This window comes from Ciconia boyciana, chromosome 10, assembly GCF_034638445.1.
Source record: "Ciconia boyciana chromosome 10, ASM3463844v1, whole genome shotgun sequence".
In the NCBI taxonomy this organism is placed as follows: domain Eukaryota; kingdom Metazoa; phylum Chordata; class Aves; order Ciconiiformes; family Ciconiidae; genus Ciconia; species Ciconia boyciana.
The window spans coordinates 36294894-36321159 of record NC_132943.1 but is presented as its reverse complement, the minus strand read 5'-3'; the positions used below and the strand labels follow the sequence as shown (position 1 = coordinate 36321159).

The window sequence follows — 26266 nt, the reverse complement described above, 5'->3', positions numbered from 1 at the left end:
TACCAAACGCAGGTCAGAGTGAGGAATCGCAGGCTTTGTACAGTTAAAAGTCCATAAAAAGCAACAGAAGGACCCTTCTTAGCTTCAGCAGACTTTGGATCCAGTCAAAGTTAGAGGCAAGGCCTCCTTCATCTCAGTGCTTTAGCCTTTACCAGATTCACTTTAAATAACAGCAGAAACTGTTTGCTTGACTCATTGTGTTTGTGATGAGATTCTCGCAGATCAAAGCTCCTTGGTTTTGCTTCCCAAGCCATCAGCAAGCCGCTGCTGGAGGATCGTGAGTCACCTCTGTGTGGACTATTGCCCTTTCTGAGACAGAACCAGACAAGTTCAAGACGTTCTTTCATTTCTAACCATTTAGTCACATCTCTGCAAATGGGATATGTGAGTCTGCTACTAATGCAATAGCTGGACATTTGCTTTGTCCAAAGTGGAAAAGCCTGTGGTTTTTCAGGATACTATTAGGAGATTTTTTCCTTTTGCCATATAAATGTGGTTAAGTCATGATCACGGCGCTTGCACAAATGCAAAGCCAAAAACAGGTCAGCTTCTCAGGTCATAGCACTTGATAACAAATTCCCATTCACCTCACTGGAATCGGGATTATGTCCCATATAACATCTATCATCCTTCAGGCCCTACAACAACCATATTTGTTTTCCCTTGTACACATTTGGGCTCTTTTATGTACCACACTTACAGGTCCTTTGAGACTAAATGGTGATTTTTCTTTCATCTTTCCCTATTGGTCTGCTTACGTACAGCTGCTAGTCTGCTTAGAAAATGGGAAATGATTCAAAACCAGCATATGACGAAGATTGTGTTGCCTTTTTTTCTTTTCTTCACTTTTTAGGCTGGCCCAGGGAAATGCTACTCACAGCAAAATCTTTAAAAATGTGAATGCTCAGTAAACAGCATAAATGCAAAGTTATTCAGGCTTTCAAATATTAACCTTTAATGTTTTGTACAATGAATCAGAGATTGACACAGCTTCCAACAAACCATTGCAATAACTGCCATAGAAGTGAAGTGCTGTATAGCCACTGTATTTAGGGCTTTGGGAAGAAGAAGAAGATTTTGCATTGCCGTAGGCAAATACTGTTGAGTTCTAATATTTTTTAAAATCTCAGGCTAATATATATATGTTTAGGAATCAATAAGAAAAGCTGGCTAAGGCAAGTATGTGACTGTTTTACTGCCAATCTAGAAGTAGGCAAGTCAGCTTTTTTTATAACCTTATTATTCCTGTATGTTACTTGCCAGTACTTTAGCACAAATCAGCTTTCCAAAGGATTTTTGAGCTAACGGTTAATCTTTATGAGCAATGCAAAATGCATTATGTCATAACATGCTGACACACAGATCTACATCTGAGCACAGAGGGGGTGTCTTGAACAGACTAAGTCTTCCCAGATGTAAGTTTCCTTTGGAAACCTATTTAATACTTTCATTCTGCCAAAGGCCGCAATGATTTTCATTGCAGCTCTCCTAACTTATTTCTTAATTCATTTAAAAATGTCCAGAAAGTTAGAAGCAAATATGAACGTCATTATATCCAGATGGCTTCAATTTTTTGTCTCTCTTCTTTCTGTTAAATGATGCCATCTGCTGTAGAATAATTGAATGACAACCTCGTGAAAATGCAGAGAAATCTGCTTTATTTCCTTATTACTGTAAAATTATGTCAGTTGTTTTGTGACACATTTTAAATTTCCATTATTTTCATCGATATTGTTGACTAAAATACAGAAAGGTGAGTATTGTCAGTGTGAAAAACTGGTCACTGAGAAAAGCCTCTGCTTCAGAAAAGAGCAGCTGTCTTGAAAACAGAATCTCTTCTAACCAGCAGTGCAAAAATATGGGAAAGATGGCCCTTTTCTGCTCCCCATTCAAGCTGTCCTCTTCACTGTAAGGCAGCAGGATGACATCTCTGGAAATAATAAAAAAAATCAATGAAAATGAAGTAAGGATGAAGAAAAAATTGACATATGAAAATGCAAAATCTTGGATATTAATGTCCTAGTGAATAAGAACTTTGATCTCTTAAATACTTTCAAAAATTGTGGTTTTTGAAAGGATAAGAAAGCGATACTAAGAGCTGAAAATCTGAATATTAAAGATAATCAAACACATCTTATGGGTACAGAAGTGTGTGTACACTATGCATTTTTTAATTTGTGTATGCAATTCATATAACTGTACATTACCTCTGCACACAGTAAGAGTATTAAGTCTTTTAGATCTGTATCATGGTATTTTTGTTTAACAATTATGTATAAACTAGGCTTTTCCCTAAACTAAAGAAAAATCATCTCTTCCCTTCCTCATTATGTCTGTAAATGAGAAAGATGTTTTAACCTGTGGAGCTGGGAAGTGCTTAAGCAGAGTGGCAGCTGAGTACATCGCTCTCAGGTGAAGTGGAGCTATGCCCACCCGTGCTCTCTAGGGTGTATCCAACCAGCTCCTTTTAGATTGCTAGCAAGCTCTAACCTCCCCAGTAGCTTTGGTGGTATTCTGCCTCCCATAGCATACTGCTTTTGAGGTCGTCTTGTATACAGCGAACCACTCGTCCACTGAGCTACTCAGCTTTTGCCACTTCATAATTCAGGTTTTTTCATGAGTCATTAGAGAGACTATAAAAAAGATTTAATTCATAATGCTGCACTTCTCATTTTTAAAATATATTTCAGCCTTCTTGTTTGTCAGGGAGCATTTGTCGTTACTCTTGTCAAGGCTGGGCAACTTGATTTTTTCCTAAGTGCCCGCAGTGAAATCCTGGTTTGTTAAAGGAGGAAAACGTTTCTCACAGAAACAGTCAGCAATTACTTAAGCAGAGAGTCAGCTTATTTACCCGGGATCCACTGACTTGATTCTGTGGTGTGAGAGCTGGGAAACCAAGCAACTTTTTTAGAAACTAAATCTAGCTTGGCAGACTAAGAAAGGATGTCTAGATCCTCTTCAGAGGTAGTGGCTGTTAGGTGGTGTCCTTTGAAGCAGCATCTGATGCCATGACACTGTGTCATGGTGGGTGTGAGGAAGATGCTGTCCTGGAAATAAGCAGTTCTTCTCCACCTCTGTTGTGCAGGATCTGAAGTTTCTGGTGAGGCCCAAAAGGTGGAGAAGCAAAGGGAAAAGGAAAAAGTGAATTTCTAAGTGATAGAAAATGTCCAAGGGGGATTAGTTTTCACATGCCGCTGGAATGTTTTAGATTTTAAGATTTTGTGTGTTGTCAAAGAAAGGTAAAATACTGGCTCCCAGCCTGATATCAGGCACAGAAAAAACATTGACTTGAAAATGTCTGAAAAGGATTTTTGAAGCTTTTTGCATCTTGTTGTTGTTCTAATCAAGCTGGTGGTCAAAACCAACTCTTAACCATAAGTAGTGTCAGCCTTGAGAAGTCAGCATTTTCCTGTTTGCTTCTTTTATAATTGAAGTGCAGAAATAACATAAGTTGGTGTACGCAGAAAGCCTGTAGTGGGGTTGCAATTGGGAAAAGATACCTCCTGTCTCATGCAGTGCCCTGCTCCGAGAGCCCCACTCTGGCTCTCCGCTCCGTGAGCCACGAGGTCTTGGTTGTATTCCCCATTGCCCTGACAGAGCTCATACAAGGAGGTGATGAATTTCATGGGTGACATAGAGGAAAAAGTCGAGTTAATATGGACAAGGAAAAGCAGCTGAGTGAGACACTGGGAAGGGAGCACAGTCTGAAAAACTAAGCTTAGTTGAGTACATGGTAGTAAAGAAGGTGAACTGTTCAGGCACAAAAGACAAGAGGATTCAGGGAAGATGAAAAGGGAAGTTACGTGTTATGGGAAAGATTAAACTGAATAGAGAAAAAAGGGACTGAAGGAGAAAAAGCATGAGAAGAGAGGAAACGCGTCCAAGTGTGTACCATGCCAAAGAGCATGGGTGTGGGTATGGAAACAGATACCCACAAATACAGAGAGAAAGAAAAACAAAGACTGTAAAGAGAAAAAAGAGACCAGTGTGCTAACGCAATAGTGGAGAAGAGAAAAAACAGAAATGAAAGATGCAGCATGTGAGAAAAGAAGAAGGGACTGCATAACCTATAGGAATGGACTGCACTATAAATTTGGACTCAGTCTCATACTACATCATTGTGACCATTACAACAATTTGATGGCATTCAGAATTTTTCTGTCTGGAGCCAGTGGTAATTTTAATGTCAGAGCTTTGAATTACATCTTCTGGCATTTTTTTTTCTTTTTGAAGGGTGATGTGTAGTAGGTAACTTATTCTGATATTAAAGTTTTAAGGACAATGTAGGTATACAAATAACTCTCTAGAATTTTGTGTTTGTAAACTGAATTATTTTGAATTATTCATGGAAAAAATCTTATCCATTATTCAAGACATTCACTGATACTTATATTTGCAATCTGAGACTTCTAATAACTCCTACAAAACTTACAAGGAGCTTGTCTAACTTTGTAGTGTTATTTTCGTATTGGTTGCTCAAATGGCTGGGCTTTCTGGATCTTATTTCTCTAAGAAAATACAAATCCAAAATTTACTGTTTGAAGCTGGTTTTCATCAGTCTCTTCAAATTCATTATCTACAACAAATTTGATCAGTAGAGTAGGTGTTGGAAGGACTTCACAAAGCCATGAATATTACAGATGAACAATGGTTTTTTTCTGAAAATACAGACATTTGTAACATTTGAGCGTGCCAGATGACACATTAATTGCAAACCATTCGGGCAATTAATGTGAACATTCTTTTAGATCTATCGCATACGTTGGCTTTCAAAAAACACTTTGAAAACACTGGGTGCTAGCTATTAATGCAACATGCTAGCGACAACAGTTCGTGCTGGATGGACGGCTTATTCCGCATCCATGTGTAAGTGCTCATGTTGGCACATGGGGGCCAATGATACACTGGTTTGAGAGACTTGGCACGTTTGCTTTTTAGCTGCAGCAGAGAATTCAATTGCTAATTACACAGTAACTCAGTCTGACACTAAAATTACTCGAGACGGAAGATTATCACAGATTTAATTGGGCTTTGGATCAGCTCCAGGAGATTTCCATTGATGTCTATTTATAGATGCAGAGCAGACTCTGCAATTAATGTAACATATCCTCCTAGTGTCTGGAGAGAAGTATTCAGCCTTTTACTTCACATGCATAAACTATATTACAGTAGAAAACAAAACAGACTATCCAACAGCTTTCATGTTATTCATCTTTGATTTGGAAAACACATTTGATATAATATTGAAGACTATTTTGTCTTTCTTTCCAGTCGTAGGATGTACCCATCTTGGGCAGGTTTATGCTGACAGGGATGTTTGGAAACCAGAGCCATGCCAAATCTGTGTGTGCGACTCAGGATCTGTTCTCTGCGATGACATCATCTGTGACGATCAGGAGCTGGACTGTCCCAACGCAGAGATTCCCTTTGGAGAGTGCTGTCCAGTTTGTCCACAAACAACACCACAACCTACAAGAGTAAGTTTGTTCTCAATATTGTTGCTTTGGTGTTGCCGCCTTCTTGATCCATGTCAACCTCAATTCATTTTCTTTTAGATGCTCTTAAACACTTTTCTTTTAAATGCTAAGTTTGTCACTTTCTGACTCTAGACAAATACTTAGGATGGGCAAATTTTGCCAAATCAAATTAAAAAACAGCTTGAACTTTCACAGAGTTTTATCTTCTTTGTTAATTTCAAGAGTACGTCTGTATTCTATCAGAGAATTGGTACCAGATCTGATAAAATACTTGTTAGTCCTTCGGGCTGTGCAGCTGAAAGCATTAAGTCCTTCAACCTAGTTTTACATAGACAACAGGCACAGATAAATAGTAGAAAGGGACAGAGGACAACAATTAGCCATTACGTTTTTCATTTTACAGAAAAGCATAGGAAAAAAACAAACAGCTCATTTGTTGACTGCATGCTCAATCTATATCCATGAAACTAATGCCAACACAGAGTTAAGGAAAGTTAGACAATTTTCACAGCATACTGCGAGTCTGCATTTCTTATCAACTCAATTCTACATCATCACAGAGTAAATTTCCTTTTGCAGAGTTATTGCTGACTTAATGCCCTGCAAAGGAAAGGTGATCCAAGCCCTACATCGCTAATTTATCATCATCTTGTTTATAGAGACCAGCATTACCTAATCCAGTTGCAGCAACTTAACCTCAGGAAAATCAAGAATTTTAGTACATGCCAAGTCCCCTGCCTAAACTGCTTCAGTGAGTGAGCCAGCTTAAAAAAGCTCTAAGGTTATCTGAGCATTTCATCCTTGTTCAAGATCCATGAGATTCTGTTAAAGTACGTAGATTTCCACAGGCACATTGAAGATTCTTATCCAGAAGATGAAAGAAGAGACTGGAAGAGATGTGTATATGGAATAGAAAGGGAGAAGATGTATTCCTGCAGCTCTACAGTATATCTGCTTAAACATGAAATGCCATACAAATACGTCACCTAGTGTTAGTTGCACCATGCTAGTGCAACTGTACTGCTTCCAGGACTCCCTGAGCTACTTCACTTAACAGTTTTAGAGGTGTAAACGAGTGGTACATACAAGTATGCTGGACATTTAAGCACAGCTCCTTCTCTTGTTGAGTCTAGAGACTCTTTTATCAGTTCTGTGGTTCCTGATAATAAAGGACATGTGGACTACTTCCTCCAGCCTCTGTCTTCAATATAGAAGAGTTTGCTCAGCCCACTAGAAGCTGTCCTGCTGACCTTGGATGGTGTATGTCACCTTGAAAGATCCAAGATAGTTTCAGCTGAATATTCTTTGCTACCACTAGCAGCTGAATACATAAAAACTGTTCTGAACTATTAATTGAGAATCCAGATAGTAACGTGTAACTGAATTATTAATTGAAAAATAAATAAATTGGAGGAGTAGATCTGGGAAATTAAAATTAGCTACCTTATCACACTTAACATGCTGGACTGAGAAGGATACAAGAAAACTGTCCCTTACAGCTTTCCACAGTGGACTTCTGTCCCCATTGAACTCAATGGGAAAGCTCTACTGACTTCATGAGTGACAAGTTTTTGCCTACAGGAGAGGTGTAGCTTTATGGATGAACCGTGAAAATGCAGATGAAAGACTGACCAAAAACCCCACAGCTTTTAAATATACTGAATAAGAATACATGGAATTCATTTGATAAAACTATATTCCACTGTTTAAATGTGTTTTCCTCTTGTTTATATATATGTATGTATGTATTCAGTTTTCCATTTTATTTTTATTTTCTTTCTTAATTTAATTACTTTTCCTTTTTTTCTAGGCTCCTGAAGTAGTCGAGCAAGGCCCCAAAGGAGACCCTGTAAGTGCAGCTTTTTTTTTTTCCCCAAGGAAACTAAGGAAATCAAGAGCCAGTTCCTATAGTGTTCTATATCCTGTTCAAGCTGCTGAGATGTCCAAGATGTCCAGCTTTCATTGATGTCTGCAGGACTGTGCCATACCCTTATAGTTATTTTGAAGTAGCCCTTTAGCTTCAACAAAACTCTCAAAAAGTTAAACTGGAGAGAGAGGGGGAGGGGGGAGAGAGAGAGTTTAGTCCAAACTGTATTACATTTGTTATTTTTTGTTCTATTACTTCCCAGTTGGAAAAAATTAAATCTATGGACTCCACTGGCAGCATTAATTTTAGATTCAGGAATTGACCTGTTTAATATTTCTAGCGTGTTTGATCAAATACCAGCTGCAATAAGGCTCCAGCAACTAAGAAGTGTTTCCATGTGTGAATTTTGTCTACTGTCTATGTCTTTCCTGAATGTTCAGTTGTGGTCTTAGTTACGTTTAATAGAGACAGTTTCCCACCACAGTCACACAGACTGTTACCAATGGAAGGATTTGTCCCCCGATGCCCTTGCAGTTGGAGGCAAGTGCCGACGCCTGTACCTGCTCTGTTTGTGTCTTTGCAGGGTCCTCCTGGGGTTCCAGGCAGAAACGGTGCCCCTGGCCCTCCGGGGCAGCCGGGGACTCCCGGAGCTCCTGGCCCCCCTGGGATCTGCCAGTCGTGTCCCAGTATAAACGGAGGCGTAAGTCATCATTACGTTCAGCTTCTACCTTGTTGTTCATAAGCATACAAAGCAATACTGTAGGCACCTAGCCCTTGCACCTTCACACGTACTTCACTTTCAGTGGCATCTGTCTCTCATTTGTGCCTTTAAAAAACACAGCTGAGTGGTAGGTGGGGTTTTGTTATTGTTTTGGGGTTTTGTCCACAAAATTTGTCTGGAGTGCAATTAAATCTCTGCCTTATCTTATTTTTTAAAACTTTTGGAGCCAGATCTGATGAAGGACTTATGTAACTCAGAAATAATCTGACCAGAAAGAAAGTGTGCAGGAGGAAGTATGTCTCCTCAAGCTTAATGGTTAGGGAACTCTCTTACTTTGCTGTATTTTATCCAATGCACGTTTAAAAAAGAAACATTCCCAGGAGACTAGACCGAAACACAGGTCCTCTGCTTGCAGGGAAGTGCCATGTAAGTACTATTTGTCATGCTCCCTCTTTGTTTCTGGCCCACTGAATCTTGAATTGTCCTCTGAAAAGTTGGGCAGACTCAGCAAGAGACCTAATTTTAACTAAAGTTTCTGTGCAGTTGGATTTGTTAAGGGAGCTGAGCTACAGCTAGCGCTTTGTTAAGAGATGACATTGTCTCCCATGCAATCGAGCAAGCCTAGCTTTACAAGATGGGATCGCTTTAGCACAAAACTGTTAAAAATCGTATGTTAAAATAATTGCTATTTTTGAACATAGGCCACTGTTTTTATAGCTTCCATGTATGCTTCCCAATCCCAGGTAAGCCAAAAACTGAGGAAAGATGTCTTGGTTTTATTTAATCCTGAAAGGGATTGCATCTGAAGGACTGAGCTTCTGGGAGAGGTACCCATGGATCAGTTAACCAGTCTCAACGGACATCACCATAACATACCAAGAGAGCTACTGGGTTTGGGTTGGCAGATGCAGACACAGGAGAGGATGACAGGCTGAATTAGTCACCCACTCCAACGCTGTATCAAAGATGTGCTGCTGAATCCTGACGAGAGGGTTGATATCAGTAGCACAGGAGTCTTCTTGTGCCTGGTCAGCGAAGGAGCTGGGTCCAGAGTGGTTTGGGTTACAAGGCAGAACGCTGCAAGTATTCAGCCTTTCCTGCTCAATCACCTGTGTGCCATTAATGCAGAAACTGCGTTAATGCCGTATTATTCAACTAAGTTTGTTCAAACATCTGCATAATAAAATCAACATATGCCAATTAAGAGGCTTACATGGGAATTCCTTGAAAAACTGACTGTAGAATTTATCGTTTTCTTTATTTTAAACAGCATTTTATGTCAATGGGTGTGTCAAAGATACTGTCTGCTCTCAGAAAGGCCCACAGGACATATTTTCACTCCATGCCTTGGACTGAGCTTCCATTTGTTTCAAGATAAATTGTCAAAAGCATTGACACCTGGCTGCTCGGGCTCAAAAGTGATGATTGTATTTGAATTATTTGGAGTGACATAGTGAATGGGAAGGGAGAAAGGGAAAGATGGAAAATGGTATTAGGAAAAAAGTGTAACACTCAGTTTTCTGAGATGTGTAAGTTCCCATGCATGAGGTAAAAAAACTTTATTTGTAATTCAGGGAAGGACAGACTTATACATAGGTAAGAGATTTTTTGCTATAAAATACTCTGAAATGAGACATTCATTAGTCACAGTTAAAAGAAATGAGGAGACTAATAATAAACTGTTAAACTGTTGCATTCTTTAGTGCAACAGAAAATATTTCATCATCTTGCTTGAGTGACAACTAAGGCCAACAGAAAAGAGGCTGATAAAGAAAATGGGGGAAAAAGCTTAAGAGGAGTCAAATAAGAATGAGAAGAGGAGAGAGAAAGAAAATTTTTTTGGCTCAGCTGAGGCCCAGCTGTCAAGATGAAAACCGGATGCACACAGCATGGGGAGCTAACATTACCATGGCCACAAAGGAAAGATATTGGCTGGGTTTCTTTTACAGATGATTTAAAAATATGGCAGCTATATGTCAAACAAGTACTACTCAATAGATACAAATGAGTTATTTCCATACATTTGCCATACCAATGTAAGAAAAGACTTATTTGATTTGTAGCAATCACCTTTTTTCTTTTTTTTTTCTTTTTTTTTTTTTCTTTCTCTTTTTCTCTATTTCTTTTACAGAGTTTTTCTCCACAGTACGACTCCTATGATGTGAAGGCTGGTTCAGTTGGTATCGGTTACCCACAGCCCATTGTAAGATGACATAGCCTTTTTTCTGACCTTTCTTTTTTTTTAAAGAACAAATTTTCTGCTTGTAGATTATACCTTGGATGTGTATGTATCCTGATTTTAATTTAACAAGATAAATTTTAATTTAATTGTTGCCTGCAAGTGGAATGCTATGTAAGACAGCAGTTTGCTTGGCAATATCATTCTAGAAAGTAACTATAGATTATCTGGGGTTTTTTGCCTATTCTCTCTCTTTCTTTCCTTTTCTTACCTTCTTTCTCCTAATCTCTCTCTGATTCACTTTCTTATACCACCTAAATATTTATCCCTTTCTCCCTTGCATACCCTCCTCATTTATCTGCTTTGGAATTCTTCTACTAATTGCTTCCCTCCCTTCCACCACTTTTTTACCTCTTCCACTGTCCCTAATCTTCCTTTATCCATTCAGCAGCATTCTGTCCTTACTCAGTATGACACTCCCTACTTGTTTACTTTTCCACAATCCAAATTTGCCTGATAACAAGTGAGTAAACCCCTCGTAATCTTTTTTTTTCTCATCCCAGAAGCAGTCAAAAGCTTTTCCCTTTTTCTTTTCACAATTACCATTTTTTTACCCACAGCTATTCAAACTGTGTACTAAGGATGCTGTATCTGCCTGCTAGGCCTGGCCCAAGCTTTTCACAGTTTTTTTAGTGAGATGAAGCATGGATTGCCTGAAAGACTTATGCATGACCTATGCTTCCCATATAAAATAAATTTAAATGTTGCACCTCATGATTTTCCTTTTAGGCACTGGGATTTAGAGATATTCATCACCGATGACATGGAGCGTTCTTGATTCAGGCAATCTGCTATATAGGGGATGTGGTGAATTGCTATTATTTGAAATTGGCTGGTGCTTCATTAAGCATAATCATTATTTTCAGTCCAATGCTGCGTAACAAGGTTTGGGTATCACATGTTGTAACATATCGAGGCAGTTCCAAGCAAACGTGTTATTTCTCAGGGTTCCATCTTGTGAAATAAATTTTACTAATCATGACAGCTGTTTTTCCTGAAATATAGTTCATTATGTCCTCACCTTTCTTTTAATCTGTTTATCTGCACCTCGTTCATTTGCTAATATGATCATCCATGCATTGGTCGTCTTCAACCATCTGGTTTTGTATTTGTTTATTCATTTATTCATATTCAGCTCCTCACAGTTTTTGCCCACAGTTTATCATATCATCTACATTTTGTTACTTGGTGTCTTAATATGGGATGTGCTGAACCAGGCAGAAAACCAAGATACCTTTCAGTTAACAAACATGGTTACTCCTCTCTATTTTGGCATTTTTCCCTGAGGTGCTCAGTGATTTCTTGTGCTCTGATCCCTGGACTTGGGTTAAAAAAAAAATTTAATGGGGCGCCTTAGAATGTCTTCAGCCACAATTGTCGGTATGCTTTCAGGTCATATGTTCTTTTATATTGCATCATGCAATGCATGGCTGCAAAGCCAGTAACAGAGCAGTTACAGGCAGATGTGACTAAACTCGCTAGAACTAAATAATGTTTATCAGTAACATTACATAGATTAGTTTATGTATTAACTTATAAATGTAATTTATCAATTTTCAACTTAAACTTTCAATTTAAATAAATATCCACAGTGAAATAATTTGGAAGAGTAATAAAATAAAAAAAGCCAGCTGTAGCACCAGCATTTGTCCATGGGTGGTTACCATGCCTGGTATTTCCTCAGTCACACATCTCTCCACTACTGTCTTTCCAGTGGCTTTCCACTGCTTGTAGACTGATTTTGTACTTTACGTTTCAGTTTGTCTTTACTTGCTCATGTGATCTCCACACATTGTCTTTGTCTCTTTTCACCAGTGCACGTATTCTAACTAAAATATGCTCATTTGTTCACAGTCTGGAGATGCTGGCGGCAAGCAAATGCCACACTTATCAGTTTATCTCCTCAGTGTGCACCTTGAAAAAATGTCTTGTTTGTTTATAGCCATAAGTCTAATCAATTGATTGCAAGTGATGAGTTGATGGTTCCAGTTCATGCTAAGTCCAAACTGATTTTGTACCAAATGAGTTCCAACAATTAACAGTGAGGGACTGCTCGTTGTATTCACACATTGAAGGCAACTCGATTTACCCAGAAACTAACCGCTCTGCCGCTTGGTGTACTTCTTGTCTTAGATAATAGCAACTATTACAATGATTCTCTTTTTTAGACAAAAGACAATCTGTGAACTAATATTAACATAGTATATGTGTAGTATAGCAGTATACTATACTACACATATACCAGTATAGTATAGCTATACTATTAATTTTGTAAAATCAAAATTATGTCCCTCTAACATCTATAATACATGACCTATTCTGACTCCATATGGCAATATCCCATGAAACGCATTAGGTGCAATATTAATCTATGGCCTATACTGGCAGTACTGCAGCACACAGTGATTCTCATGTGATTCATATACTTCGATTGTTTTGGCTGTATCAAACCCATGAAAAGTTTAATTCAACAAAAGCTTTTTTTAAAGAACCACATATAGCTGCAGGAAACCGCTGTGCTAATTTTGAAATGTTTTCTGTTTTGCAGTTTCAAATGCTTTTGTGGTTGTTGCTACAGGAAGTAGAAATATTAGCACTCTTCCCAAATTGAGAATTTCCTTAATAATATTTACTCCCTTTTTACCAGTTAAAATAAGGAACAGTGTTACCGATTTGAGTTAAAACATACGTATATTGAGATTTTATCCTCTGAGTCCTTTGGTTAGTCCAGACATCATTTATTTTTTATGGCTTAGTACTGTTAAAGTTCAGAAAAGATTTCAGTGGTGAAAATGCCTGCCTTACTGACAAGTATCAAAAATATGGCCTTACTTCAGTATACCTGTAAGTTCTAAGAAGTCTAGGGTCATAAACAGAGTTTATCATATGAAGTTCTTATGCGTTGTATATGCATATGTAATATAGCTCCTGAATGCAGGTGAGAAATTTTAAAATTAGTTTTAGAAAGCAAAATCTGGCATCAACAGACTAGCAAGCAAGTTTATTAGTACACTTTGGCTCCACCACTGAAGATGTAGAGTTAGGCTAATAAAGCTTAGTTACATGGCAGAGAAGCTGAAGCTCATTTACCCTGTTTCACAAATTAAGAGTTCCAGTTATCTATCCTGCCAGTTTAGGTAGCTGAAAAGCTAACTGAGTGGAATAGTGGAGTAGAGGACTCAAAAGAAAAAGTTACAGCTTTGAAAATTTCTTGTGGAGTATGTTAGCTAAGGCTGCAAAGAGAAATCTATTCTGAAGAGACTGTAGGTACTAGACAATGTTTGTAACAAGGTGTTTATATACTCCTTTGTCTTTTTTACTACACCAAGTGCATGTCACCGTGGATTTTTCTCTGTACTAATACGTCAAAATTTATTTCACAGTTATTGGTGACTCTTGCAGCTACATTAAGCTTTATAGCTATATTACATTAATATAATGACTATTTTTTAATCTACACTATAGACTGGCTTTCCAGGACCCCCTGGCCCCAGTGGTCCCCCTGGCCCACCTGGTCATGCAGGTCCCCCTGTAAGTAAAATTAATCTTTTCATTATCATCTCATTCTTTTATACGAGCCTCTCATTTTCTCTGTCATAAATATTAGCTACATTTTCAACAGATTAAATCTATGCTGAAGAATTTTATGGATAAATGTCATCTTCTCTTAATTGGGCTGTATCATCTATGCACCAGCAAGACTCAATGGCTGAGTGCTATATACTGTGCTTGCTTAACTCCGTGTGTTCCCCTGCACTTCCTGCAATTCTGTGGGGTGTCAGCTAAGGTTGTCTTAAGACATGCCACTGCCTGTCATCCTCTGTTAACATTCCCAAATGTTTATTCATGCAAAAATTTGACAGGAGCTAAAGGAAAGTGGGAATCCTAATACACACTCCATGAACACACAAAGGGTCTGAGTTTTTTGATATACATCTCCTTTTAGAGGAGTAGTTTTAGTTCTGTTTTCATGGAGGTGTATTCCGCTTGGTTCTGCTAATTTCACCTTTGGTCATTTGGTGACAGTTCTCACGAATGTTTTCCTTACGATTCTGAGATTATTATAAAATATAGTAGCACCATGGAATTATGCATGTAACTGTTCACATCTTAACTGTTTTTTTGCTGCATTATAGGGCACTGCTGGATACCAAGGTTCCCCTGGAGAACCAGGACAACCTGGCCCTCCTGTACGTATACATTACCTATCACTATATATGTTAAAGGCATGATCTTACAAGTGTGAATCTGTGTCATCACTGGAGTGGATTGAAATTTTACAGTTCATCCTGTCTATTTACTATCATGTATGTCAAATGTACAAGTATTTTATGACACCTAATACATTTTTTTATTTGAAAGAGACTTAATATTTATTATTACAGTTAATATTAATTATTTTTCTACAGGGACCTCCAGGCCCTGTTGGACTGATAGGCCCAGCTGGTCCACCAGGAAAAGATGTAAGTTCACTATTATTCATCCAGTGATTAATAAATGGGAAGAAAGAAAGTTCATTAAATGGTGAGATAGCAGAGCACATTGATACCATTGCTTTTAAGAATTTTAACCTCTCCCTATTTCTCAATTTGACAACGTGACTGTAAGATACTAGATTTGGCTTACATTAGGTATAAATGTCCATTCCAAAAAAGTTTCAATTTTAGCAGGCAATTTGATTGACACATTAAACAACAATAACACCAACAAAAAAAAACCACAACAAAAAAACCCCCCTAAGCATGAAATACCCTCTTTTGATCTGGTGCAAAATAAATTAGCAGTTATAAAGAAAAGCAGACAGTAGTGGTAGTTGTCTGCTCCCTTCGAGTCTTGCTTTGAGAGTTAACGCTGTTAAAACCATCTTTTGTGTCGCAGCTGGGAGTCCTGAGTAGGTATAGTACAAAGCAAGACAATCAGCTAAAGTTTTCATCCGTTTTGAGTGTTTCACCATGAAAAATAAGTTTTCTGTGATCATCTCTTCCTAAAAGTTGGCTTGAAACAAATTAGAAGTTAACTAAAATCTTGTAAAAATTGAGTTTATAAATTCTGGCAACTGTTTTTCAGAAGGCAGTCATATACTGAGCCATCACCCTGATACAATTTTCCCCATTGTATTTGGTGGAAGTTTCACCTGCTTATTCTGACTCATCTAGGTCTACTAAGACTCCTACTCTACTAGGACTACTAGGCCAGTAACTGAAGCAACAGAAAAGCAATCAAAAAAATTTACTTTCTTTCAACAGGGAGAACCAGGAAGACCAGGCAGAAATGGAGACCGTGGAATCCCTGGATTACCGGTATGGAAAAGCCCCCAATAAGAATGGTCTTCTAATAAAAGGTTTTGTTTTCCCATTTTCAGTTAGTCAAGTGAACATGACACACGATAAACATTGGCTTGTGCCCTTCAGACAGTATGTATGGGATTTATTCATGTTTCTATATTTGTGTGTTTAGGGTCACAAGGGACACCCTGGAATGCCTGGGATGCCTGGGATGAAAGGTCAACGAGTAAGTATTGAGTATATTGAGTACAGCTGAGTCTGTTACTCTACCTGAATTATGGTGTTGCACTGTTGTGCTTTTTCAGTCATCAGTTCCCTGCTAAAGAGACTGAATCATAGAATTAAAGATCCATTTCTGGACAATGTAATCTGACCTTCCATAACAAAGACTGTTAAATTTTATCTCAATTGTAGAGCTCCATCCCGAATGCTGGACTGAAGCATGCTTTCCAGAAAAGCATCCTCTCTTAACTAATGGCCATGGAGAGATGGAGGATTCAGAGTTTTCTTTCAAAAAGTGTTCCAGATGATAGCACTCATTATTAAAAATATGCCCCTTTATATGAGTTTGTCTTGAAGCTTAATATTTTGCCAAGAGGAGTCAAGTTTTCCAGAATGCAAAAGGAATACTGTTCACAGATACGGTTTTCCTTTCCCACAGGGTTTTGATGGAAAAGATGGTGCCAGAGGTGACAGCGGTGCTCCTGGTCCAAAGGTAAAAAACTGTAGTGTCATCTTTGTAATAGGTAATAACCTCTATCATTTGTTATATAGCTGTGCTTTGCATATTATGCAATTATAAAAATCTGTTAAACATTAAAGAAACTCATTGAATATCTCCATGAAAAGAATAAGAATCAATCCAAAGGAGTTAGACTTTCTGAACCATATCATGTCCCGATTTTACAGCCATAACAAAGATGAGATTCCAAAATGAAAGGACGTGCCTGGATCATCTGACTTTATTGCATAATATTAAAGGACTGAGTCTTCCTGATTTTATTTTTTTTTCTGTTTAAATATTTTGTTCTGGCACTTGTTTAGACTTCGCAGACCTCATAGACCTCAGTTCATGCTGAGGACACTCAGCACCACACAGAAAGGGGCAATGGATTGGGTGGTCTCGTTTCTATGTCTCTTCCCCTTGGATAAACCAAAAAATGTTCTCACCAAAGTTCATTCTGTCATTGGTGTTTTCTTTCCATAACAGGGTGAAACTGGTCTTCCTGGAGCAAATGGATCACCAGGCCAACCGGTAAATAAGTGTATCCTGTAGTATTTAAATGGAAGTGCCAATGGCACTTCCTGGTTAACTGAGTTACTCATTTTTCTTTTCACTTTAATTACCCCACCACATGCACTGAACAATACTAAGATATGCAAATAAGAGCAACATCGCCTTGCTCGGCCATATTGTTTTGGAAGCCATTTAACAGACTCATTTTTTTATGTTTTCTAGGGACCAAGAGGTCCAGCTGGTGAAAGAGGAAGGCCTGGGAATCCTGGTGGCCCTGTAAGTAATTGCAGCTGTTGTTCTTATGCAGAAGCAGCACATACTTTGTTTCAATATGCTGAGAATTCCCAATTTCATAGATTTTCCTTAAAACAGCTGTAATGCAAAGGATTAGAAAACTATATAGCATCTGTAAAATCATACATGAAAAATTTAAGTCCCCAATTAAAGATGTAACACTTCTCACTCACAATGTGTTCATCATCTTATTCTCTATTTTCTTTTTTTAAATGATTACACATTGGGGGAGAGTTCAGTGTTTCAGCATAAGCTCAGGTTCAGCCAAGAGGAATAGGGAGGAGGAGTGGAAGCAAAGGGCAGCAGCAGAACGCAGAGAGAGGAAAAACTGCAATCTCAGAAGTAACTTGCAGGAAAAAGATCAAATTACTCTTCGACTGAGATTAGGGGGTACATTCTTTGCTCTGAAGGAAGTAAGAGTTCATAGTGTCCAACACAATCAACAAAGCACAGCTAAAGTGTAATAACCAGCAACTTGGTTATTATAAAAAGTGGACCAGGTCTAACATGTCTACAAGACAGGCAACAGGATTTAAATCATACCACTGTTTATTAGGTTTTTGGAGTGAAATTTTAGTCTTTTAAGTGAATTAGAAGTAACTGTTACTTTGAAATATACATCTGTTGCGATTTTATTTATTTAACCTTAAGAACTGTGCACACAAATGATGCTTTGTAACTGCTACTTCCTTAAGAAATGTAATAAGAATACATTTTTATGTCTTGCTGTCTCATCATTACAGTACAAGTCACGTAAAGTGTTGGATATTCCTTCACAAAATATTTAGTTAATTATTATTTTAGAATTTCAGTTGAGGAATCCTTGGGTCTTGGTCAACTAAGTGGGAACGTACAGACACAAAAAGATGGTCTGTGAGTCATGGGCATTAAAGCATGGGGGTTCTGTGTCCGGGATAGTGCTCTGTACCCAACACCTCTCTTCTTTCTGTAGGGTGCCAGTGGCAAAGACGGATCTCCAGGAGCAGCAGGCCCACCTGTAAGATGACTTACAGATGTTTGACTTTAAGTATTTGGGTTGCTCAAGTCTAATTACTTCTAGCTGATGTTCTGCAGTGCCAGCAAACCCGAGACTGGGGGCGCACTGGTTTAAGAATGAGCATGGTATTTAATTCTATTTCATAACTGTGTTGATTAAGATACAGTGCAATAGGAGAGCTTTAACACTGTAAATCAGAAAATGCATAAATCCAAAATCAGATGATTTTCAGAGAACATACAAATGGATAGAATTGCTGTTCTTTATGCAGATCAAATTTTGAATGGTCTTACCAAATACATTATTTAGCAGTCTGAGGTGGGCAAAAATTTTTCTTTTCCATTTGCTTAGAAACCTGAGCATGTCCACTTGTATGTGTAACAGCTATATTGGCTTTTTTTTTTCTCCTACACCTTTTTGATAATTGGAACAAATTTTGAACATTTTTTATAACTTGATCTCTTTAATGATAGCTTTCATGTTTTTTAAATTTACAACACAGAAATCTAGCTGAACATGTAAAAGTCAGGGTAACTAAGATGTAGGTGTGATATTTTAGGACTAGCCAAACTTCATCTTCTACAGCATGATTTATATTTGCTATTTTGCCAGGTGTTTCCTTACTCAGAGAAAAATGTCATAATCAGACATTTTTTTAACTTAAGATTGATTCCATATGGCTTTTACCTTTTGCATTAATAGTATTTCTTTCACTTTTAAGGGTCCCCCAGGTCCCCCTGGAACTGCAGGATTTCCAGGCTCTCCAGGTTTTAAGGTATTCAGCTAAAGATGCATACTAATATAGGATTTGGTCCTTTCTCTAGTTAGCCAGCTTATGTCACTATACATCTTTATTTTGTAAGTCCTACTTTTTCTGGCTGCTATTACACTGCTTGCAAGCCCAGAACTGATGTGTTTTCATATGCAGCACGAGACAAACCCTATCCTCGTCACCTTCACGAATACCCACCCCAAAGCACCATTAAGTGGCAGACCTAATGCTTTATGTTGCGTTATGGGAGGGGCTCAAGTGAACTTCCCACAGCTAGAGGAGCTGTGCATGTGCTGGCTGGAGCGCGTGGGTACCGTGTGCCTCGGCACTGGGTCCCCGTGCTGATTTGGCTCATGCACTCAGGTGATGATGGTGGTAACCTTCTTCTCAAATCACACAAAGATGCCACAGTAGAGGAGGAAGCCATGACGCTAATACTGATTGCCCTGGAGACAAGACTAAAATCCATTAATTTTCTCCTTTTACTGTTTGTGGGGTTTTTTTGGTAGGGTGAAACTGGTCCTCCTGGTCCTGCTGGTTCTAGTGGCAGTCCTGGAGAGAGAGGAGAACCTGGTCCTCAGGGTTCTGCTGGGCCACCCGGTCCTCAGGTACGTAAATACCACATGGGAACTGAGAAGTGTTGTGAAGAGCCACCTGCTCTTCACAAAGCCCTACATGTCCTTTGGTTTAGTCCTAGGTTAGCAGCATCGGTTATTTATACATTTATTTTTTCAGGGCCCTCCTGGAAGAGCTGGAAGCCCTGGCGGCAAGGGTGAAATGGTGGGTACTTTTCATATCGCTGTCTTTTGCTGCATTGTATTGGTGAAGGTTGCTGTTTGGACTGGGCAGAGGCCAGCGATGCCGTGCTCTCTTCATCCCCGTCTGCTGTTCACTCTTGACAGGGACCTTCTGGTATTCCCGGTGCTCCTGGTCTGCCAGGAGGCCGCGGTCTTCCTGGTCCTCCAGGTACAAGTGGAAGCCCTGGAGCAAAAGGCACTCCGGTGAGTTACTAATACTAATTACACTGGTTGTACAAACAAATATGGTGGAAGTAGTTCTGATACCATTAAAAGAAAACCCCAACCATTGAATTTGTCCTATTCACTTGAGATGGTCTAATAAATTATTTTATAAGAACAGTAGGCAATTATTTTTATAAATATATATTTATTTCACACATATATTGCTATATATAAAAATTATACATAAATATGAGAATAATATTTATTTGCTTTCCTAAATTATCTATCGATTCTGAAACACACAACAAAAGAATAGCTTGTCTAAAATGGCTACACTAGACAAAATGTATTGTTTTAAAATCCTGATTTCACCTGTTTAAATTCCCACGGGCTGAGTCCACAGTCCACTACACCTAGGGAGTTGTACCTACTCTTATACTGTCATTCACCCCAGCAGGCTCTTTCCTGACAGCCTTACACCACATGTGTAAGGATCTCTGACAAAGTCAGAGAAAATACTCAGGGACTTCAAGCAAAAGTCTCAATGATGTCTGAAATAGCTCAGAAACAGACATAAAATTTTACTCAGTGGTGTTTAAGATTGTATCACTTCTTTCCATTACTGGATTTTTAAGGAGCCCCATGCATTCCACATCCAGGTTCAACTAGTGCATGCTAATTCCTTTGCAGAATGTAAAATATTAAAAATGAGTCAATAATTTGAAAGATATCATGTCTATTTCTTAGTATTTTAGTACATCTATTTGCTCTAGAATAATACCCTGTTGCAATCCATAATTTTAATGGGATTTTCTCCTGTTTAGGGAGAACCTGGTAAGAATGGTGCAAAAGGAGATCCAGGCCCAAAAGGCGAGCGCGTAAGTGATTTTAAAATGCATTCAGAGACTTCTTCCAAGGAAGTCTGAACCCTGAATAATTCCCCATATAAAACCCAGGGGGGGGTTTGGGAGTCTTCTAACTTCACTGGTGGGCTTTGTTGTTGTTGCTGCCAGGGTGAAAACGGCACCCCAGGTGCTCCTGGACCTCCTGGTGAGGAAGGCAAAAGAGGTGCAAATGGTGAACCCGGCCAGAATGGCGTACCTGGTACACCTGGAGAAAGGGTAAGCTGCTGTAGATGACCACGCACACGAGGTACATTCTGAGTTAATACAGAGACAGCAAAATCTGGTGTTCAAAATACTTTGAGGAGAAATTTGGCTCCATATCTGTTCTCAGCAAATTCCAATATGAAACTGGGTTACGAAACTGGGCAGAATTCTTATCTAGTTTCTCATCTGAATTGCAGTGCTTAAATCTATCTCCATCTGAAATAAATTAAGTTCTTTCTTTTTTTGATATTGAAGAAGCAGTGATCTTTTATATACCTGGAAGTTGTATTGAAAGGTTTGTGCTGAAAAGCAACCATAAACTGTAAGAACTACATGGGGGGAAAAAAAATCAAAACAAATTTCAAATTTAATTCCCAGTTAACAAAAATGAACAACCATAAAATTTCAGTTCTGGAAAGTGAAATTAACACAAATTCTTCTACATTCAGGATATGTCTTTATGTCAACATCTTTATTGTCAATAGATCTTAAATGTCAATAATGTCAATAACAACAATATTGTCAGGATGTCATCTATTTTGTAATACCTTTATCGCCAACAGGTTTTTTGGCTGGTAGATTCGATAACTTTCCAAAGAGCGTTCTCACAAAAGAATTCCTGAATTGATTTATTCAACAAAATACATAGCAACACCCTTACAAATTTTAGATTTCTGTTTCCATCTGAACCAAAGGGAATTGTGTTGATCTATTTATAACTCCAAATTTAAAAATTGATTGCAGTATTTGCTGAAGCTATGAGGAAACCAAAGATGCACAGTGAACAAATTAATCATATTAAATATATAAATGGGGCTGGAAATTAAATTTTATAATTCAAATTTCTTGTAAGCAATGGAGATAGTAGTAAATATAAATATTTAAACAGTACAATAGAGCTCTTTTCAGTATTGAATTAGAAGAAAATAATTGTTCAAGACTGATTGTCTTTCTTGTTTTATTTTTTATATGAATTTAGAAAACTCATTAATAAAGTAACTAATGCAGGGCCAGTTAAAAATAATGGAGGACGGGCTATGATTTCAACGGGAGGGTTATATCCAAAGAGAAAATAATTCTGTAGACTTTCTTGCTACAGTGAAGTGTAATTTCCATCCCTTTCTTTCATTAGTTTTCGTAATAATATGTCTAATGGTAAATAGTTTGGGAAAAAAAACAGTTGCCATTACCTAGCTTATATTGCCTATGATCTATATTTTGGTCTTTTATTTGGCAGGGCTCCCCCGGTTTCCGTGGCTTACCTGGTAGCAATGGACTTCCAGGTGAAAAGGTATAAGTCTTCCTCTAAAAAACACCCCAAACTTCTGGAGAATCAATGTGAATTTGAATGGACAATTTCAGACTCAATATGATGCTGATTTCCTTGCTGTGAATTTCAACATTTCTTTTTTAGGGTCCTGCAGGTGAACGTGGTAGCCCAGGTGCTCCTGGCCCCAGTGGACCCGCAGGAGAGCGTGGACAAGATGGAGGCCCAGGTCTTCCTGGAATGAGAGTAAGACAGGACGTCTCCAAGAAAATGAGATAAACTCTATTAGAGATGCCTCATCTCAGCTGATACAACAGAGGAGTCCAGTTTGAAAAATTTTCCATTAATTCCTTTAAGTAGAGTGCATATATCCATAGTGCAATAGATAACCATGCAGAGACACGGGGCATTCAGAGAACATCTGTCACAAGTGAATAAAGAAGCTTATATGAAGCTGAACATGCTCCCCAGTTCTCAGAGTATGCCATGCACTGTCATGAGATATGGCTTTAATGTGAATTAGCATTGGATGATTTTCTGTATTGTCTATGTACATTTTAGCAAATTTTATAATTTATTATAAAATGCATGATGTTTATTATATTTAATAGGTATTTGGGTTACTGTATTTAAATATACTTATATTTAAATTATTATTTAAATAGACTTACATATAACAAATAATTAAATTAGACATTAATTTAAATATTTCAATATACTTAAGTACTTAACTTATATTTATTGCTTATTTGCAAATAAAGCAAATAAGCTGTTGGTCAAATTTTCACAGTGCATATCAAGATTTTCAGAGATAACCTATTGTGTAATATGTACAGGATTACATGTACATAACATATGTAACAACATTCTGTGAGCTAAACTAAGAATTAGCAATTGCTGACAACAAATACATTGAAATTCAAAAGTCAGCCTGACTGCAGGCTTCTGGGAGCTGAACAAGATTTTATTGGAAATGAAAATGAATTATTTAAAATATAACAAAAGTAATATTTAAAAATGTAAACCAAGTTAACTAAAATATGTTATAAATTGTGTTGCTTTTAAGTAGAGGTACATAGTCAAAATTGTTTCATTGCTTGATTTTTACCATCTGAAATTAGTTTTCTTCCCAAATAATGAAAGAATACAATTTTTGTGCACGTTTATTAATGTCCAATGCCTTGATTATATACAATGACTCTCAGAGAAAGCAATAAACTCCTAACAAAAGAATTTGTTAGCTTTCTCCAATTTTTCCCCTTAATGGGATGGAGGAAAATGGGAGGAGTTTTAATCTTTATTAAAGAGGTTAAAATCAGGCAAGTAGTTTAAAATGTATTTTTATACATTTAAGTTTATGTAATGTAACTTAATACTACACATTTTAAACTGAAAAATAACACTTTTGTTTCTTGAATTGCAGGGTTTGCCCGGAATTCCAGGAAGCCCTGGAAGCGATGGGAAGCCTGGCCCTCCAGTATGTACATTGTGCAAATATTTTCTACTAGTTCTCCTATTGACCTTACCCTCATCCCACAGTATCTACATGACAGTTTGTTATCACAGTCAGATTGTCTCTCTTTTTGTTTGTTTTAATTACCAGAGCACTTTATATGCTGTCTTACTGTAATAACATTCTGTAAATCTTGTCATTTAATACTATTTAAAATACAGAGTATACCGAAGCTTAGTTGAAGTACAAAACGCATAATAAGTTTTGAATTACAATGTCTCTAGCCTGATCTCACCCTCACTCACTATTTCATGAGTCATGGATATTCATGTATTTCACCTAACAGATGCCATGTCTTAATTTCTTTTTTGTTGATCCCAGGGTAGTCAGGGTGAATCTGGCCGTGCTGGTCCACCTGGCCCCTCAGGCCCACGTGGTCAACCAGGTGTAATGGGTTTCCCTGGACCTAAGGGCAATGAGGTGGGTGAGCTTTCTCCACTTCTCCTGTGCTTATGCTTGATCAGTCAACTCTTAAGTTGCTCCATAGTGGAACTATCTGGTGCTGCAGCTTTTAGTTATTGTATGCTGACCAGAACAGGTATTCTAAATGTGATCCTTCTCTTTTGTAAGGGTGCGCCAGGTAAGAACGGAGAAAGAGGCCCTGGTGGACCGCCTGGAGCACCTGTAAGTTTCATTAACAATTTGTTTAATTATATAATAATTTAATAATGACATAATATTAATTAATAATAATTTAGTGACTCTTATAAAAATTATATCAACCCATAACCATAGCCTAATTTTGTCTTTGTATAGGGTCCTGCTGGGAAGAATGGTGATGTTGGCCTCCCGGGTCCTCCTGGACCTACCGTAAGTGTGGTAGTCCCACAAGAGGCAATTATCAGTTATTGCCAAGGTGGTCTGGCATCTACAGACAGAGACTGTGAATTTAGGGGAAGGAAAATATTTTTACTGATATAAAGAAATCTTCTTTTATGAAGACAAATAAAAGAGCTCTCCTTTGCCATTAATTTAATAAATCAAAACTTTGTTAGGAGAAACTTGAATCGGGTATACCTGGTATAAGTTGAAATGAAAAGTCAATTTAGAGCTCTTGGGGATCTACCACCTTTTCAAATTGAAGGATATTATTGCTCCCTTTAACGTTTATCAGAGCTAGCATTTCAGACTAGTATCATGTATAAATGTGTCTGCTGAATTACATCTAATGGTTGGAATGAGAAGAGCAAATACCGGAACACCAAGATACATTAGTCTTTGGGGTTGTGCAATGTCGTCATCAGATCATGATAAGGAGGCATAGATGAGAGGTGGTGTGGAGCTGTTTATATGTTGAAATGTTCTCAGACAATTTTTTTTTTCCTCTTTTGTTTGATTCTAGGGTGCTTCTGGAGATAGAGGAGAACCAGGACCAGCAGGTTCACCCGGCCTCCAGGTGCTGTGTGTTTATTGTTTATTGGTTTCTGATTCTTTTTAATAGACTAACACACACACATCCCTCCCCCCCAAAAAAATAAAAGAAAAAAAAAAAAAAAGGAGGCCTCTAAACATTTTCATTAGGGTGCATGTCATCATGTTTTGAAGTAAGACAGATCAACCGCTTGACAGAAGTTATTGCTTAGTATTTCATAACTGCAAACCACATGGCTAGCTCAGTAGATAATGTCACATAAAACCTCTAGCTATCAAATTAGCACCTCCTACTTTGTAAAGGATTGGAATGAGTTGGGTTCACATCTCTGTGTCAAAAAAATTTATTAGATAGGAAAATGCATAATTTATCTATGTAACAGAGATGATAATACTGTTCCTTCATATAGGGATTGCCTGGTGGACCAGGACCAGCTGGAGAGAATGGAAAGCCTGGAGAACCAGTAAGCAGTAGTTTATTTTTTAAAAAAACAACAAAAAATATATGACAAGCTCTTCCTAGATTACGTTTCCAAATTCAGACAGCTATCAGCACTCTGCAGAGCAGCGAAGTCTGCTTTAAGGGATAATAGGCGAGAGAAACAGGGTGCCAACCACAATGCAGATTTACTAAGTACAGTGCATGGATAACTTGCATTTATTTTCTCATAAACAGGGGCCAAAAGGTGATATTGGACCACCCGGATTCCCAGGCCCTAAGGTAAGCATACAGCAACAGTTCTATAATTACATTAAGGAATTAATGAACCATGAGCCTGACAACAAAGAATAACACATTTCTTTGTCACAGGGTGAAAATGGTATCCCAGGTGAACGTGGTGCACAGGGTCCTCCAGGACCTCCTGGAATAAGAGGTGGGCCAGGTCCTGCTGGCTCAGAAGGTGCCAAGGTACCCATACCCATTGCTTGCTTCCTGCTATTATGTGCATCATTCAGGATCATATTCTTTTTTTTAATCTTTTCCAAATAATTTTTGTTACTCTTTAGGGTCCTCCTGGACCCCCTGGTGCTCCTGGAGGCACAGGGCTGCCTGGCTTACAGGGAATGCCAGGAGAAAGAGGAGCTTCTGGAAGTCCTGGACCAAAAGGGGATAAGGTAACACACCCATACACACCCATGCACACGCTCTGCCAA

At 38.1% G+C, this 26266-nt stretch overlaps 1 protein-coding gene across 2 annotated transcripts in view; it reads left to right on the top strand.

Moving 5' to 3' along the window:
* Positions 1–26266, top strand: part of COL3A1 (collagen type III alpha 1 chain) — a 53640-nt gene that overhangs the window by 12917 nt on the left and 14457 nt on the right. The window contains exons 2-31 of one of the 2 annotated variants that reach the window (XM_072874140.1): positions 5272–5477; positions 7288–7326; positions 7928–8044; positions 10197–10268; positions 13770–13835; positions 14441–14494; positions 14714–14767; positions 15551–15604; positions 15762–15815; positions 16251–16304; positions 16800–16844; positions 17049–17102; positions 18073–18117; positions 18839–18892; positions 19399–19497; positions 19625–19669; positions 19792–19890; positions 20676–20729; positions 20865–20972; positions 22198–22251; positions 22375–22473; positions 23651–23704; positions 24062–24160; positions 24311–24364; positions 24497–24550; positions 25083–25136; positions 25522–25575; positions 25788–25832; positions 25923–26021; positions 26120–26227. In XM_072874140.1, coding sequence (XP_072730241.1) covers positions 5272–5477; positions 7288–7326; positions 7928–8044; positions 10197–10268; positions 13770–13835; positions 14441–14494; positions 14714–14767; positions 15551–15604; positions 15762–15815; positions 16251–16304; positions 16800–16844; positions 17049–17102; positions 18073–18117; positions 18839–18892; positions 19399–19497; positions 19625–19669; positions 19792–19890; positions 20676–20729; positions 20865–20972; positions 22198–22251; positions 22375–22473; positions 23651–23704; positions 24062–24160; positions 24311–24364; positions 24497–24550; positions 25083–25136; positions 25522–25575; positions 25788–25832; positions 25923–26021; positions 26120–26227 — 2147 coding nt within the window. The remainder of the gene's footprint in view (positions 1–5271; positions 5478–7287; positions 7327–7927; positions 8045–10196; positions 10269–13769; positions 13836–14440; positions 14495–14713; positions 14768–15550; positions 15605–15761; positions 15816–16250; positions 16305–16799; positions 16845–17048; positions 17103–18072; positions 18118–18838; positions 18893–19398; positions 19498–19624; positions 19670–19791; positions 19891–20675; positions 20730–20864; positions 20973–22197; positions 22252–22374; positions 22474–23650; positions 23705–24061; positions 24161–24310; positions 24365–24496; positions 24551–25082; positions 25137–25521; positions 25576–25787; positions 25833–25922; positions 26022–26119; positions 26228–26266) is intronic. The other variant, XM_072874141.1, reaches the window with a different exon arrangement.